The sequence below is a fragment of the Lutzomyia longipalpis genome, chromosome 4, assembly GCF_024334085.1.
Source record: "Lutzomyia longipalpis isolate SR_M1_2022 chromosome 4, ASM2433408v1".
Lineage (NCBI taxonomy): Eukaryota > Metazoa > Arthropoda > Insecta > Diptera > Psychodidae > Lutzomyia > Lutzomyia longipalpis.
Window position 1 is genome coordinate 8,397,481 of NC_074710.1, and position 19,098 is coordinate 8,416,578.

Consider the following 19,098-nt stretch of genomic DNA (forward strand, 5'->3'; position numbering starts at 1 on the left):
TTGTTCTATTCGTTAATTTTAAATTTTAAACTTCTAGATATTTTTTTTATTTTAGAATGAAAAAAATCAGAGTGGTACGAAGCTGTTATACAGCCTCATCAGCTAATGAACTTAAGGTTTTCCTATATTTCACTTATATTTGATTTTAATAAATTATGGATTTATGATTGATAATTTAAAAAATATTTAAAAATTTAAATTTAAAAAAAAATTAAACAAAATCCCTACACAATTTGAACACGTGATGAAGTTAGAATGGAACTTTCAAAACGTCGCATGTGAAGGAATATTGAGAAACTGATACAGGTTGTACCTATTCGAAACCCTTTCGATTCTTTTTCCATGTTATTTGAACAATTGCCTATGGGAACAAGTGTTTGATTTTGAATAGAAGATCGTTGCGCGCAAGTTCAAATACTATGTAAACACGTGAAAAGTCATAAGTAAAGCAGCTTTTGCTCCTTAAAAAAAATGCATTATAAGTAATTACGGAGCACATTTTGATATTCCTCGGGAGTTTGTTGAGAAAAATTTAAGTTTTGTGGGGAGTTTTATTTGATCACGCATTCAATGGAGGTGTTCTCGGCAGTGTATTGAGACATTCATTGCGTGCTCCACGCTCTTCGCGGTCCCAAAGGAAGCCTCTTCTTGTGGCTGTGCTGATTCACTTGAGCCGAGATGCGGTCAGCTCACGTACACACAGCTCTGGCCATTGATTTGCTCGCTCTTTCGCGGATGTCCAGAGGCGACAGGATTGCACTCTCTGCAACCGCGCGTTTGCAAATCCACCAGATTGTGGTGCCGGCGATTGCGACTCTGGCCACAGCTAAAGGGCCCCCGGAGGTAAAAAAGATAGTTGTGTGCGCGAGCAATGCTATATACATACATACATAGCGTTAAACCTACATAAGCAGGAAAGTCTCTTGAAGAAAAAAAAAAGAAGTGGCTGCTATTGATTTGAACTGATGGGACGATGATTTCTCGGTAGCTTGCCACGCACAGTGGATTTATTTCTTTTTACTGCCTTTGGAGTAAAACTATTCAACAATAAAATGAAATTCCCCTCCACCCATTTGATTGTTGTTATTTTTATCGAAATATTATTTTATTGCTTTTACTTCACCCGTGTTTTGGTTGCGATGAGCATGAGATTTTTTTTCACCCATCATCTTCTCATAATTTCTCAGTCCTTTTTTATTGCCCAAAAACATACACATGGGGAAAAATAAAGATCACCAATAGACCATCTTTAGCGCACTCACTTGAATTCCTTTTCGTCTTCATTCGCGGCATTGGACTCCGATTGAAATTTATGATTAAAGTGGAATTTTTATTGTGGCGATTTGATGGGAAATTTTTGAAATTTTCGAAAAATTGCTTAATTATGATTTATGCAACAAGGGGCTGCAAATGGGGAGAGTACAGACAAGCAAAAATTTACAAATGTGTTCATTATATTTTAGGAAATTGTAGGATATCGAAATATTTTGAGGAGATTCTTAATGTTCTATTTTTTAATATTCTGAATATTCTACTTTTATATTCTGAATAATAGAAAGTTTTAGAATGAATTTAGATTTTGTGTTTTTAATACTCTAAACATAGGGCGAAATTCACTACTCAGTCAGGCTTAAAATTTTTAAGTCGATCTTAAAGTTTTAAGTCAGTTTTTTAAGTCTGACTTTAAATTCTTAAAATAAAATAAAATAAAATTAAATTAAAAATAAAATAAAATAAAAGCGGAATTCACTACTCAGTCGGTCTTAAAATTTTAGGTCGGTTTTTAAATCGGTCTTAAGGTTTTAAGTCATTTTTTATGTCTGATTTAAAATTTTTAAGTTGGTCTTGGATTTTCCTGAGGTGTCCTGGACAATACTATGTAAGATTTTCTGATTAAAGAACTAGTCTTTTATCTTATTTTATTTTATTTTTTAATATTTTAACTTATTTATATTAATTAATTTATTTTTCTTTTATTTATTTTTTTTTAACAATTTGAAGTCAGACTTAAAAAACTGACTTAAAACTTTAAGATGGACTTCAAAACCGACTTAAAATTTTAAGCCCGACTGAGTAGTGACTTCCGCCCATATTCTGAATATTTCAAGTACCTACCTAATTTAAATATTTTGAGGATATTCTAAGAAGTTTAAACTTTGTATAAATATTCCGAATATTACTAAAAATTACAATATTTTATCAATTTTAGACTGGATGTTAATTTTTGATTATCTTTCAATCGATGCATTTTGAAGAAAAAATGGTTTTTCAAGAACAAAAAATATTGATTTCGCGGTAGAGATAAAAATTTGCATGAAAAGCGTCGATTTTCTCAATATTTTGAGAAAATTCTAAAATATTGGGCTTAATTCAGCGACCAAGAAACCTTTGAAATTCGCTTGAAATCTTGATATTTCAGTACAAAATTCAAAGATTTCAAGGGTTTCTTGGTCGCTGAATTAAGCCCATTGGGCCCTATTCAGCAAGAAACTCTTGAAATTAGCTTGAAATCTCTGAAATTTGCACTGAAACAAGATTTCAAGGATTTTCTGAATATTCCTTTTGTTTTAATATAAATTTTTAATTAATTTTATTTTAAAATTTAATGAATACCAGGAATTACAAAAGAGGAATAATTCTTTAAAAAAAAACCTTGTTATGAATAAGAATATTCAGTTATTGACATAAAATTTTCTTCACATTATTTCCCCTTGATCTCAATTCGATATTTAACTGACAATTTGATCCTGAAAGAACCTTCTTCAGGACACTGAGTTCCTTAAAAAATTAATCGTTACCTACAATTTTCCTAATTTTCTTTGCTTTTCCATGAATCTTTTGGGCATTTTAAGGAAACTTTTCAGAAAATTTCAAAATTAGAGAAAATCATCTCTTTAATCTGTGAGTCGCGGCTCTCGAGAGCGGATTGATGTTCCTCTGCGGTGATTAAATGAAAATGATTAAATTAGGGTGCGTTCATATAAAATGACACATTTTTACGATCCCACATGGATTCATTGGCTTTTTGATAGTAATTTGATAGGACGATTTTATGTGGTTTCATCTCTCCACATCCATCCACCCCGCACCATGGGCAAGACGAAAGACATTTTAATTGGATTATAGCTCAACGAGGGTGCTTCCAAATTGTGCTGGGAATGATCCTCATGTGAGCCACTTCACAACTTTGGATGTTTTATTTTTTTTTAATTTTGAGTGCGATCAGTATGAATCGCCCTGTGTCTTATCATGAGAAGAGCACGATTGAAATTTTTATTGAGGCTCTCTGTTGCTTTGTGCCATTTTATGGAGTTGCTTTCCAAATTGATGAATTTTATCGTTTGTTTACAATAAATTGTATTTTATGGTTAAATTTTATTTACCTTTTTTTTAGTGACTGTGGCCCCAACTGATGAGCTTCTCACAGACACATTCTATCTTGGAGCTAACATCTCTTTCATTTCCATCCCATCTCGCGCTTCCTTGTGTGCTTAGGTGCTTCTTTTCACTAATGCTCTGGCACTTCTTTTTATATTTTCTTAAATATATAGAATGGATGCGAGATGCTCGCCACACTTGCTTCAATTTGTGCCTGCGTGCTCTCTTAAAAAGTGCGCAACAACCTGTTTAAACTCACCCATCTTAAAACGTTTGAAAATTCCCTCATCGCCTCGATCTCTTTTCTTTTCTTTTTTTTTTCTTCGTTTCACCACCAACCACAATATCATTGCAATTCACCTGAAGAATTCTCTCTATGTCGTTGTGGCGGAGGAAAAGCGGAAGACCACGCAATTGACCTTATCTTTGTATCGTAAGATGTCGTTATTGAGAAATAAAACGACACTCTTAGCAGAGATTTTGCGTGATATCTATGCGAGATAAAATTCAGATCTCACTGTGTGACATCTCATCATCGACAAAAGAATACTTTTGCGGGGGTTGCAATTGATAGTGGTGGTTTTTTTTATCAATTATATCAATTAGCTGAATGGCCTTATTAACCTCTAGCTAACTTACTAGCTCTCATAATACACGACTCAGGAACTCTGAATGTCCGTTTTATTCGCCATTGACTTCATTTTGTTGACTTTATTGCCATCGTTAAGCGATAAGAAAAGCTCACATTTCTTAATGATCATTCAAATTTTCAGAGTGGAAGCATTTACAGTGATATTTCGCAGTAGTAGGTACGCTAAAAATATAGAATGATTTTTTTAGTTTGTAAAAGGTTGGTAAAAGTTTTTGAGAAACTTATCAATAATTGATAAAATTTAACCTGAATCTTAAGTATAGTGATAAAAGTACAAACTTTGCAACCTTTTGCAAACATTCAAGCAATTATTTTGCTAAGTTTGTAGAATTGATTAAAAAATGAGAAATAAACAATATTTTTTTCTTAAAATAACGAATATTTCAGTTCATTCCTCTTCACCAATTTTATGAAAAAAAAATCCACCCCTCAGTTTTTAGAAGTTACTCACTCTTGTCTAAATACTTATGCTCATTCTTATGAATTTGCATAGAAAATAGAGATATGCGCTGCACACAAGAAAAACGCCCTCCTTTCGAAAGCCACCAACCTTTTCCTTTCCATTTTATTTATATATTTATTAAAATAAATATCATTTTCACCGCCATTATATCTCAAAGATTATATGCCTTTAATGCCCAGTGAGACGGATAAAAAAGACTGCCCGAAGAGCGAACAAAAGGCAAACCAATTCTGCGGTCACTCAATATAATGAATATTTACATATATTTTTTTTAAATCCAAACCATTGTGTGCGGAGTTTCATTTTATAATTTTACATTTTTTTACCATATCACGTTATTAAATTTATTTTAACATTTCTTTTCACTCTAATAATAGGTAAGCATTGCCACATAGAGTAGGTAATTGCTACTCATCTAATACGATGCATTTACCACAGATGTGCCATTGAAGCGTCGCTCTGTGTATAAAATGTTTATTATATGAAATGAATATCAAGAAAAAAAAATAGATCCTCGCCACATGATCACCACGTACCCATGCGGGACTTTGGGGTGTGAAAAATGCGGTTTATGCGTCGATTTCTTTGCGTTATTTTGTGTAGAGTTCATTAATTTTTGCCAAAATCCGTTGATCAATAAAAAAAATCAGGTAACCTGCCATTCTATCTCTACTTCCGCCAAAAGCATAGAAATATATGCTTCAAAATTTCAATTAATGTTTTTTTTTTTAACATTGAATATTGCTGAAATCAATGATTAAAGCTATGATGCATATGCTTTATGCACTGAATAACACGATTGAACCAATAGATAGAAATAAACGCTGGTTTATATTTTTCTTCGAAAATACCAGTCTTAAGTTTCAACGACTTTTCTTGATTCATCTCACTCATCTATAAGATTATCAAGATAAGATTGAAGCAATGATGCACATGCTTTATGCATTGAATGAGCCAATAAGGTAAAATAGGGGCGTGCTTTACATATTTCTTCGGAAAATCTGTCTTGATTTTTTTCTATGATTTGCTCACACTTTTGAAGGATTTTCTTGAACGTTTTTACTAACTTTTACAAGAAATTTCTTTGACATTAAATAATGTTTTAAATAGAACAAAACTGAATAGACTCCTACTTTCAAATAACATCTACATAATAACTGGAAGCTCGTAAGAAATACCTCAAGATCACATTCAAGAGGCAATTCAGCACTGAGCATCTGGCCATTTTACCCCTGAGGGTGTGCTTATCAATAAAATCGGCAGATCCACGCCTCTTGTGGGGATTTCTCTGCATCCAGAAATTTATACAAAATTCTCCTTTTTCTGCGCCCCATTCTAATTAATTTCGCATGAGAATTGTGGCTTTGGTAAACACAGTAAATGTGCCGCCGGGCACGAGAGAGGGTGGTACCGTGGCAATAATTTCTTCAGTACAACTGCATGAGCATTTGGGCCATTCGATGACATGGAGGAGACTTCACGCACATTAATTAAGCACCTCTAATCGCAAATTGCACGGACTCCGCCTGGGTGGTCGTTTCTCCACCTCGGCCCAATTGTCTGGTGAATATATATAGCAACCCCCCGGCGGCTGTGGGCGCTTTTCTCTGCGTCCGCTCGAAAATCAAACCATTTGGTTAGCTCTCAACTATATGGGGGCCCCTCAATAATCACGGTGCGATTGTTGTTACACGATGTGAGGACTCCAGTGGTGCACACCTGCAATTTTGTATGGTAATCGGGGATATGGAATTTAATAAAACATTTTCATATTATTTTTTTCTTCTTCTATAAATGTGCGGCAGGGGGAGGGCCCTCCACTATTTGGCTTTCCGCCCGCGTCCCCACCATTTGAGATTGAAATCAATTTACGCGCACGGGAAAGTGGATTCGTTTCACCTGAGCGACGCACTCCACGAGATACCTATCAATTTGCTGGATCTTTTGTACCGTCCCCGCACAGATCTCTTTGCACCTTCTTTCACTTCGCCTCCATACCACACAGTTTTTTTCTTTTAAATTTCAATAGCTAGAGCATTTTTCGGTGATCTCTCGCATCTAAACCACCAAACCTTCCACTCTATTTATGTAACACAACATTTTTCTTTTAAGGAAAATAACAAATAATTCATGATCGTGAACCGTTGAGAAAAGAATCTCCATTGAAATTCAGTGGAAGTCTCTCGCTCTCAATAGTACAAAATAGATGGTTAATTAAATAAAATGTTACTTAAACACCGCGGAGGTTTGTAATGGAAAATACAGAGCTTTTTTGTTGCATTGAAATTTATCCAAGATGATTGGTTTAGCGCCTGTGCACGTACACAGACATGCTGATTAATATTTTTTTTTTTACTAAGGGAGAGTAGAGCTCTTTTATTGAATTTGAATTAAATAGTTTATTTATACTGTTTAGTAAAAAAAAAATCTAAACAGATAATTCATACAAAATTTTCTTTTAAATTGATGAAACTTTCGAGAAATTCAATTTTCAATTTTCTAGCAGAAATTCCACAAACTTTTACAAGCATATTACAAACTAAAAACAATTATTTTCATATTATTCGACTAATGATGAACAAAATGGATGATTTAGCGATCTTTCTCAGTGTTTTAAGGAAATTCTCACAAGCTAAAGCAACCTCTTTAGCATTTAAAATACCTCTTAATGATTTCTTCAGTGTGGAATAAATCTGTGCGTTGAGTAAAAATCACCCCCTACAGTAGCAAGAAAATTCCCAAGAATCGATCATGCAAAAACACAAGCGAATATGCACGATTCATTATGATTGCCAATGGAGCAATTACATTGGCAATATGGATTGAGTAATTGCACGTCCATTTCATGTTAAAATGCGTTTATTTAAATTTTAAAATAAAATGCATAAAAGCATTTCCAAAGGCATTTCCCCATTGCATGGATTCTTGTTCAGGTTTTTTTTTACCACAACAACCATCATCAACTGAATGGTTGTCCGACAATCGATTAATGACCGTGCGTAGCTCCAGAAAACTTTCCCAGAAGCCGGGAAAGGTGCATGATTTTTGTCTCGTGGTTTTGCATTGAGATGATCTTTGCGTGATCGCATGATCGACCTCTCATGGGGTATCTCTTTGTGTGTCATAATGGCTAACTTCCTGAAAAGTTTTCGAGCATTATTGCCAATTACCGGTGGCCAGAGCCGGAGATTTGTGTGCCAAAGAGAAATTACCTTGTCAATTCTTCGAGGCAAAAAGCCTGCGAGGTGTTGATTTCTCGATCATTGATTTGGAATGGGCGAGAAAAAATACATGAAGAAAGATTTGAATGACAAAGAAAAAACACTGAATGAATCTGCTTGAGGTTTAAATCACATTTTCCCATCTGACAGAAATTTCCCAGCTTATATACATGGAAAAGTCCCCACAATGCGGTGTTTGCAATCGCGATCGTTGCTGATTTATCAGCATCACAATAAATAGCGATCGTCGAGGGAAATTGCACAACTAACTGATCTCACAGCTAAATAATGCATAATGTGTGAATTTTAAATAAGCCCACCAATCTCTCCAATCCACATAAAACTTCCCATTTAATTGCAGAGACCGCGAATGTCGCTATGTGATTACGATCACCAAAAGATCACACAGAGATCGCGATTATTTGAATTGGGAGAAAAAAAAGTCGAAATCGAGCAAATTGGGGAAGTGTTCTTCTGTAAATCACCTCTCCAAAAGAATCATGATGATTTTAAAATAATCCACCCACAGCAAGATCGCAAAGATCGCACACAAAATGATTTTATTCATTTTTTTTTTTATAAAGCAAAAATGACTTGAATAAATTACCAACGATCTGCATTCGAACGGATGAATCGCCGTAGCTTACAATTTTCTATTAATTATTCATGAAACATTTAATAGAACAACAGCAAAACAGCACATAACGCTGTGTTGTTGTCATGTCACTCATCCCCAGACGCGCAACAAAATGCGGAGAGATCGCGTACAATTTATAGAGATCGAGTGATCTTCCAACTTGACTCTATTTCCGGGCATTCTCATTGCATTCATCTTTCTCTCTCTCTCTCTTCTCCAGCTTCTGATTTTGATCATTTTATGCTTATATGCCCTCCAATGTTTTTATGCACTTAATTGCCCGCACGATGGACAAAAAGGGACGATCATGCTGCAAGGTGAGAGGGAATACCTGGGAGAGGATCAACAAAGATCACCCAGATGATCGATGCGCGTTTATCACAATGTAATGCGTTAATCGGCGCTGTGTAACCCCCCCATTGTGAGATCATTTATGAGTTTATGAATATTTTATCACCGACAGATGCTCATTCGGTGCGATCTTCTTCACTTTCTGCACCCATCCTGAGGCATCACACCGGATGAGACAACACACAGTATGATTTATGATCGCAATCATGCAAAAAAAAAACCCCATCTTCTCGCAATTTTTGGGCTACTCTGCCACATATTTTCCTACACTCTCTCGCGGATTTTTTTCCCACTCGATGAGCAATATTATTTTAATTTGCCACGACATTTTGCAATTTTTTTCACCTACCAAATTGAAATAACAACAAAAAAAATAAAGAAGATCGTCTGGCAATAGTGGGTCCACCACACATTTGATATTCCATCGCGATATGGAAGCCATTGCGCACGGCGCTTTTCCTTCAATAAACGTCTCGGGTGCTTCTTGTACGTATATTTGTGGTTACAATATAAATGAAGATCACTATCATTCACCGAATAAATCATAATGGATGGAATCTCACGGTCTTTAGATGCAATAATAATAATATAGAGAGGAGAGGGATAATTAATTGTTTTCATATTTCTACGGGGAGGTGGATTGTGAGAGGGAAAACTTTATGATACCTCTCAGTGGCTCTTTCAGTGGTTTTATTTAGCAAATTATAAACCGACAGTTTGTGAGGAATTTTTTTAAAAATAAAAATACAAAGAGCACACAGAGCGGAAGCAGTAGTGGCGAAAATATCTAATTTCTCTTGCACAATTAGAATACACACTGAAAAAAAAATATTTGCATCACTTAAAGAAAATATGAGTGAAGTATTCACATTTTTAATCAATACGACTCCATTTAAACTTAATGTAGTTTCAATGAAATTAAGAGTTTAACATGCATTCTGACATCTGACGCTTCTTTACGAACGTTTTGTCGTTACTTTTCTTAATCTTAAAATTATTTTCTAACGTTTGACATTTATTTATTTATAACTTCTGACATTGGTTTCAAAATTTTGACATTATTTTGTATTTTTGACACCTCTTTTCGTAATATTTAACATTTATTTTATAAAATTTGACATTGTTTTCTGACTGTTTAAATTGATACTGTTTAAATTTTTATCTAATGTGTGACAGATCTTTTCTAACGTTTGACGTGTCTTTCCAAAATTAACACTTCGTTTTTAACGTTTGACCGTTCTTTTCGAAATTTACACTTCTTTTATAACGTTTGACATATATTTATAACGAACTTTTCACTTTTTTTTTTTTTAATTTTTTGACATTCTTTTGTATGTTTGACACCTCTTTTTGTAACGTTTAACGTTATATATTATATTATATTATATAAAATTTGACATTGTTGTCTAACTTTTAACACTGTTACTGTTTGACATTTTTATCTGACAGTTGTTTTCCAAGGTTTGATGTTTCTTTCCAAAATTGACACGTCTTTTCAAACGTTTGACATGTCTTTTTTAATTTTTGACGTTTCTTATAATTGACGTTTTTTTAAACTGTTACCATTGTTTTCAACGTTTCTTTTCTAACATTTGACTTTTTTTTTCAAACTTCTGATTAGTTTTCATAATTTTGACATCTATTTTCTAACGTTTTATATCACCAAAATATCTGGAGAAAAAAATGAAAATTTGAACAAAATAAACCCATTTGACGTACACAAAAAAGAATTAGGTAATCGTTGAGCAAAATAAACTCATTATGTGAATTTTTGCAGGCACACTGAGGCCACCGGGACTCATTGGAGGCTCCAAACCAAAGGTAGCAACACCAGCTGTCGTCTCAAAAATCGAACAGTACAAACGGGAGAATCCCACAATCTTCGCATGGGAAATCCGGGAGCGATTGATTTCGGAAGGTAAGAATTGACATACGTTGATTGCTCCCCGTGAGACACTTGATTCCATCCATTTGATAAGGGCACCACAGGCCAATTTATGGGGCTCATGGGTAACTTTCCAAATGGATGCATTCATGAAAGGTTTTTCATTTTGCTCCTGGGATTACGCGGCAAATTCTCATTGTTTGCCACCACAGATGGAATTCTTTCTCGATGATGGGCAAAAGTGAAAAATTCCGTGGCCCACCGGGGTGCATTTTTTTCAATTTTCTTCACACACCATTCCCCAAAAGAGGAGATGCGACAAATTCGATGACTAGCCAACCGACGCACAATTCTTTTAATTCTTCTCGCACTCCTGGACATCTGCGTGAAAGGCGGAAAAATTTTCCTTTTTTTTTTGAATTGCTGGTCCAAGAAAAATCTCATATGTAAAAAAAAATCCAACTTTAGACGTCTTGAGCACCAATGATCGTACACGAAAGCTACCAATTAAATCTTTTTTCTTTCCCCAATTGAATGGTATTGGAGGGAAAACCACAACGGAATTTTTAGTAAAATATTGTATACACGATATAACCACAAACCATCCATTACAGCCGCCACTGTATTCTTTTCTCATTTGACAATGCTAAAAGGTATGATAAACATGCCCCAAAAGATAGTTATTTGACCCATTATGTTTTCTAGTGGCGCACATGACCACAAAAATAGCATTTTCTCATATTAAATTAAATAGCAAAAGGAATCGCCTATTTCCTCCGCGATCGCGAACGTTTCAGTCATTTTTTTGCTCACATAGGTCTCGTTGGGAATATATAATTGAGGGGGAGGTTAACAGTGGTTATTTGAAGCAAATGATCTTACCGTAGAAAGTAATGGGGAATACAAGAAAGTTTAAAAATAATACAAAGAGTCATAATTTTTTAGGATTGAACCTCAAAATTGTTATAAAAAAATTAATTATTTTAGTAATTTTAAAGTTTGTTTTTAAATCCAAATTTTACCATTGAGCAGGTTAACATTTCGTCACTTGCATCAACACTTGTCGTATAAGATAAAAGTTTTGTTTAAAAAGAAAAACTAGATCAAAAATTCCATTCAAAGAGTTTTCTTTTAAATGACTAATTTTTGTCTTTAAGAAGAAAATAATTTAAATTATTCAAGTAACAAGATTTTAATTTATTTTCTTTATAAAAAATTAACAGATATTTTTCAATGGTTAACCAATAAAAACTAAGAGAAATAATTAAGTATTTGCTTACTAAATAATTCTCAAATTATCAAAATTATTTTTTTTCAACATTCTGAAACAAGGGGTGTTTATCTGTCAAGTATTTTAGATCTTTTGGCGAATAATCCGAATATTTCCGAAGATCTGAATACTTTCATTCACATAAACAACTCTTACTAAAAATCAAATGATTCGAAAGCGAACAATGAATTTAGTACTTTTTCGGTTTCAATTTTACATTAGGCTTGAATTTACTACTTTTAGGGTTGAATGTAGTCCTTTTTGGATTCGAATTTAATCGCTTTTGGGTTTAAATTAAATATTTTTTAGTCTTTTGCTCCTAAATCTGTGTCTTTTTAGGACAGAACACCAAATAATATTTTGCGGCTTGAATTTAGTCAATTCGCGACTTAAATTTACTAATTTTTAGGCTTAAATTTATAACTTTTCGGCTTGAATTTATGACTTTTCGGCTTGACTTTACACCTTTTTTGGACAAAAAATTTTTTTTAGACTTCTACTTCTCAAACTGACCCACTTCAGGACTAAAAACCAATATTTTGATTTTTTGACGAATCATCCGAATATTGACTAATAAAGCGAATATTTCCGAAGATCCAAATGATATCATTCAGATAAACACCCCTTGTTCTGAATGCTTCACAATTTTTGTTAGAGCTTAAAATCAATTAAAAAATAATATTTTGAATAAGAATTCTTTCCCCTTCTACTCTTCAAATTAGTAATAAAATTAATTTAAAAAAAAACAATCCCAACACGAAAATTGTCCTTTTCAAAATAAATTATCTCATAATTTTTTTCACCTACATAATACATAATTCCATATAAAATTATATACATCTGCTGAGAGAAATCCAATGTGTAAGCTCTCATTTGGGCCGCCATGAGACACAGATATGGAGGGAATTTCTTTGAAAAATAGAAACGCAATATGTGCTACTATTGTGATCAATTATGGACATCGAATTAAAAATTGTTCGTGGCACGCAATCAGCACGAATGGGGGGAAAATTATCACAATTACCAACCGATTTCACGTGGAGGCCACTTCTTGAGCGTGCTTCGCGGGTCTTTTTTTTATTCCATCACTCCACGAATAGTTTTTTAAATTGAATTTTGTGTCGACAAACATCGCACCTTTGGCATACGGAGCCACCGTGGTGTGCTCTCTTTGACGATCTCTTCCGCTAAACTTCCTTCGTTATGTTAGGATTTTTTTGTTGGAATTGATCTAGTCGAATTAGCCCCCTGGTGGGGCGATAAATTCCAACCCCACATGCAGTGAGAAAATTCGAGCGGAAAATCCAGATGATTCACCGTGAATTATTGAGGTGAAAATTGCACTCTTGATTGATTTTTCGGCCTGCGGTAGCCGGCGTGGTGGTAAAGATCTGCTTTCAGCCATTCATTCCCATTTGACTGTGGCTAATTTAGTATTCTTATAATGTATGTAATGCCGGTATATATGTATGCTAAAGGTATATTCTGCCGAGTGATCGACAAGATAATAATTGACAGATTAAATATGAAATGCATAATTACATCCCATGATTCTCGAGATTTGCTTAATTCCGCCAAGTCACCTCCAACACATGAGTTGTCTGGCTTTAATAGTCAATCATAAAACTGTCTTCATTCTTAATTACCCGATCACGTGAGATCGCTGGAGCAGAATACGGGGGATTATCGGCCCCCGGAGATGGGGTGAAAAATGAATGCAACTCAATGACTCGGATGGAAGAGCATGCAGATCATCCTTTTAGAATCGATTGAGTGCAATTTTCTCAATTACTACCCATTTGCATGGATATTTTTCCCCCCATTTTTTGCTCACAAAGTGAAAAATCTTTTAAATTCAATTCAAAGAGTTTTAACATTTATTTAAAAACGTTTGATATTTCTCTTTTTACGTTAAATGTTAAATGTCAGCGTTTGACGTTCGTTTTAATGACGTATGTTTCATTTCTGACATTTGGCACATTTTTTTTTCATTTGACATTTCTTTTCTAACCTTTGGCGGTCGTTTTATCCGCTTATGGTTCTTTACTGACATTTCACATATTTTTTAACAGTTGACGTGTATTTTCAAACGTTTGACGTTTGTTTTAACGCCTGACTCTTCTTTTCTAACGTTTAACGCTCCTTTTGTCTGACTTTTGTTTTAATGGCTTATCCTACTTTATTGACATTTGATATATATGTTGTGATTTTGAATTTGCCGCCTTTCTTATTTTCGAATTAAATGTCAATGTCAGGGGTATGTCAGGGGTTGGGAAGAAGGGCGGCAAACTCAATCACTTCTTGTATAGACGCCGAAGTAGAAGGTCGCACGTAGAGAGAAGACTGTGAAATAAAAGTTAGAATAATGGGCCTTATTCAGCGATCAAGAAACCCTTGAAAATCGCTTGAAATCTTGAAATTTCAGTACAAAATACAAAGATTTCAAGGGTTTCTTGGTCGCTGAATTAGGCCCAATATATGTTTTTTTTTGACACGTGACGTTTTATTTTTTTAAGGTTTGAATTTTGATTTAACGTCTAATGCTTCTTTTCTAACGTTTGATGTACATTTAAATGTCTGACACTTCTTTTCTAACATTTGATATTCCTTTTGACGTCTGACGTTCGTCTTACGGACTAACGCTTCTTTTCTAACGTGTGATATAATTTTTAACACATGACGTTACTTTTCTAACGTATTTCACAGTTTAAAAATTGATTTTTTGTGAATTTTTAGAATCACACATAATTTGATTTTTTTTATAAACAAAAGCCTAAACTTCCTGAACTTTAAAAAGGTTTTTGACATCTCTCTATATCTACCCTGGTTTACACCCTTATTAATCAAATCTAACAATCGTCTTACACTCCAAGAAAACAGTGTAACTGACTATTTATTCAATAAAATACTAATAGAATAGAATAATGGAATCACACCTTATTAAGCAATTCTTTAATAAAATATTTTTAACAAATTTTCAATCAATTGAAAATTTAGAAAAAACATTTAACCTAGAGCTTTCATGCTTTCTTCATAGATATCTTGAGGTCTCTAAAACACCCACTTTGAGGAGATCATAAATTATTAATTCAACATTGAATACACTGTTGCAATATATCGGCGTATTCTCTTTAGCTTTTAAACTTCACGATGCATCTGCAAATTGACCAATTGTGGATTGAAGAGGAAATTGTTGGCACTTAATCAGAAAATCGTGATCGCAACTCTACCCAGCTACCGCCATTGCATTTTTTCTCCCCTTTAGACAATTTTCCTTTGAGTTTTTCTCATTTTTTCTCGAGAATTTGCGTCGTGTGAAAAATATCTACAAGTGGTATTTAGGAAGGAGAGAAAAAAAGCTGCACACAGTAGAAAATCAAACGCGAGAATCTAACACTAATCGATGAGGGAGCCTCCATGGTGCGAGCAACAAAAAGTGGCTGCAGATTGTAATTGATCGAGAAAAATGTTGAATCTTTGCGCGCGGGGCAATTGTGAAGGGGAAAAATTGTGCCAAGTCATTGGACACTCTTTAACCATGCGGGATGCTGGGCTATGGGGCTTGCTGTGTAAGAAAAGAAATGCCATAAATACAAAAAAAAAAGCTTTATGGGGATGGGTATCATAATATTTAGTCGATGGATCAGCAACAAAGCGCTGATCGTAATGATCACAAGCCGCCCATTGACGCTCTCTTCACGCTGAATGATTGAGTGAGAACAAGCAATAAGAGGATCCAAATCATCGGCACAAATCCAATCAAAATCCAATGTAATCAGAGTTGAAGATTTAAAAAAAAACGATCCACGGGTCTCGGAAGATAAATGAAGAACAATACAGTTGGAGATGCGCGCGCTGAAGATCGCGTCGAAGGCAGCAAATCGTGGAGAGAGATGATGGATTGACGGGTGTGCTACACATTTCCCAACATGTGTGTAATTTGTATTTAAAAACACCCTCAAAAGGGCCCCCCATTCCCCGTTCATTCGCATCTCTCGATGATGTTGGATTTCATTCAACAAAAGACTCTTATGGGGCTTTTATTTGTTCACCGTCTCACCCAGTAATTCCATCAAAACACACTCGAAAGATCAAGAGGGAAGCCCCTCTACTTGCCCATTGAATTCACAATGGGATCACTGAAAAATTAAATTGCGCTTCCTTGAAAAATTTGTAACAGAAATCCGTTGATTTTCGTTACTTTTTTTGAAACTTTAAACACTTTTATCTTAATTCCAGGCGTTTGCACAAATGCAACAGCCCCGTCGGTGTCGTCAATTAATCGTATTTTGCGGAATAGAGCCGCAGAGAGAGCAGCGGCGGAATTTGCAAGAGCCGCCGGCTATGGCCTCTATCCGCCACATCCATATGGGGGCTTTGCATGGCCACCAACGCATCTCTGGCCACCAAATTCCGCCAACTTAAGTGGAATAACCCCACCGGGATCAACTTCCAGCACAGCTGTTTCACCTGGATCATCGCATGAAACTGGTGGATCACCCGATGGTAGTCGTCTTATTGGTAAGTCAATGGAATTCCGTTTATCTGAAATTGCTTTAAAGAAATAGTTTTCCAGTTTTCATGAAAAATTAAAAAAAAAAGAAGAAAATACTTAAAAATATTCCCAGATATATTAGACTGGACCGGTCGGGTAAATTATTCTACTTTATTACCTAATAATTTTTTTACACGTCACGTAAAATCAATTTTTGAGTACTAATTAAAAAAAAAGTTACACCATAAAAAATCAGATAATGGACCAGCTGGGTATTTTTATCTAGCGTATTGATAAATTGATATACGTCGTGTGAAAATAAATTTTCACACAATAAAATCGAGCGGTTTTTTCTACCTTATTAATAATTTGTTACACGTCACTTAACCTTAAATTCCAAATTCAAATTTAAAAAATCATAGTTAAGTTTTATACTATAGGTCAGCCGGGTAAATTTATTCTACCTTGTTAGAGCTTTTTTATACGTTGCCTAAAGATCAATTTTTGAGTAAAGCAATTCGAAAAAGTCACAGTCATACCGGGTATTTTTAAATTAGCATTAGACTATGAACCGGCTGGGTAATTCTTTAACTGAATTGATAATTTATAATGTCAGATTATGGACCAATCGGGTAATATTTTCTACTGTTTTAGTAACATGTCGTGTAAAAAATAAATTTCAAGTAGGTAATAAAAAGTTTTAGCTATAGCATAGACTACAGATCAGATGGTTTTAAAAAAATCATTGCGACTATTTATATTATGGGTCAGCTGGGTAAATATTGTCTACTGTGTTAATAATTTTATACACATTGCGTATTTATAAAAATCCGACTATAGACCAGCTGGGTATTTTTTTTTCTACCCTTGACATCGTATAAAAAATTCTTTTATCTGTGATTTTTTTTGTAAAAAAAAAAATAAATTTTCAAATAATTTGGCATTCTTTCTGAGATTTTTTTTATTTTTCTCTATTATTCTTAACCCAACAATTAAAAATAAATTTTTAGGGATGTATTTGCATAAAAATTAAGTAGCTTAATAATGCTCTAATGTTTTTCATGTAACATTTTATTAATAAATATATGTATATATTTAGATACTTCTTCCACAAAAATAAAACTTCCAAATGCCTTAAATTAGTCTAAAAAAAAGTTTTATTACTTTCAAATCGAACTTTCCTATCCAATTTTCTATTTTTACTAACATTTTTTCTATTTTTTTCCACCCAAAAAGACGTCGAGGGTGAGGATTCGGGTAGTTTGGATGGTGAACAACCGAAATTCCGTCGAAATCGTACAACATTTAGCCCCGAACAGTTGGAAGAGCTTGAGAAGGAATTCGATAAATCCCACTATCCGTGCGTGAGTACGCGTGAGCGTCTCGCATCGCGTACATCACTGAGCGAAGCTCGTGTTCAGGTGAGTTTTGAGCAGCTACCATGTGATTGTTGCATGTGTGACACGCAAACACACACAAAAAATCCACTCTTCGGCGATGACATTTGTACGCGCGGAGTGGAGGCTTCCTGGCGTCGTGTGAACTAATTTCTTCATTAAAACACCAGGTTTGGTTTTCCAACAGACGAGCGAAGTGGCGTCGGCACCAGCGCATGAATATCCTCAAACAGCAGTCCTCACCAACGCCCCAAAGAGCCACACCAAGCAGCAACAGCAGCAGCAATTTCACCCCTACCGCAGTACCGCCGGCACCCGCCCCGGCATCCCCGGCGGCGGCGGCCGTATCGGCGGCAGTGGCAGCCGCAACAAGCTTAGTCACAGCATCAACGCCATTATTAATGGGCGGTGAACATAGTGCATTCAGGTCGCTCGTACCCTCTTCCGCGGCGGCACTTCTTGCCGCCTCGGCCTCCCTGGGGCTAAGGCCATCCTACAATGCGGCATTGCGACCCACTGATTCCTCATCGTCCTCCGATGAAGAGATTAACGTTCACGATGATGATTCAAATGGTTCGGCGGCCGGTAAAAGTCGCTCAACGCCACTTCAGCTCACAACACACGATAGGCCGAATTAATTGCAAGAAAAATAAATATTCGGGGGCACATCTTCCCCTTAGTACATCCCTGTGAGCTTATTCCTTTAACTAAAAGAACAAAATGAATTTTCCTCCAGATTTTCATCCCAATTTGCCTCTCAATTAAGCTAAACTGCATCAACTTTAAACGTTGTGGAAATTTTTACATTTTACTCTCAAAACGTTGCTGAAATTGCAGTGAGATTAAATATTTAATAATTTTCATGAGAAAAATACCACACACTGAGGAAATCTGATTGGCAATAGAGCGATCATGTGAGTCTTTAATAATGTTCCATAGTTGTTTGAAAAATTAAAAGAAAATGTACTGGTAAGCTGACCAAGCTTACGGGAGCTGTGTTTCTTTCAGTGTACCAATTTTGTGAGAGCAAACTAGAACGCAAATTAATTTAAATACGCGCAAAGTCGGGAAAAGTTGAAAAGTCATACCCTAAGAAATCTTTGAAACGCCATATCTCGGGAACGGCTCCATAGATTTTCGAGTTTGAGCTATCGTTGGAAAGGTCTTAACCTCAACTATAACATATTAAAATATGAAGTAAATCGATAATGGAATTTTCGAAATATTCGAGTTCGAAATTTTCGAAAACTTTGTTTTTGATTTTAGCGCCTCTCGCGGTCATTTCTCGAACTTGCAATGTTCTAGACATTTGTAAGGTTTCACGAAACCTTTCATTTGCACTTGAGTTG

The 19,098-nt window shown here is 35.0% G+C and overlaps 1 protein-coding gene across 2 annotated transcripts in view; it reads left to right on the plus strand.

Moving 5' to 3' along the window:
* Positions 1 to 18,711, plus strand: part of LOC129796141 (paired box protein Pax-6) — a 30,929-nt gene extending 12,218 nt beyond the window's left edge. The window contains exons 3-6 of one of the 2 annotated variants that reach the window (XM_055837902.1): positions 10,480 to 10,620; positions 16,097 to 16,378; positions 17,589 to 17,773; positions 17,920 to 18,711. In XM_055837902.1, the coding sequence (XP_055693877.1) occupies positions 10,480 to 10,620; positions 16,097 to 16,378; positions 17,589 to 17,773; positions 17,920 to 18,387 (1,076 nt within the window). In that variant the 3' untranslated portion in view covers positions 18,388 to 18,711. The remainder of the gene's footprint in view (positions 1 to 10,479; positions 10,621 to 16,096; positions 16,379 to 17,588; positions 17,774 to 17,919) is intronic. The other variant, XM_055837903.1, reaches the window with a different exon arrangement.
* Positions 18,712 to 19,098: the final 387 nt, after the last annotated feature.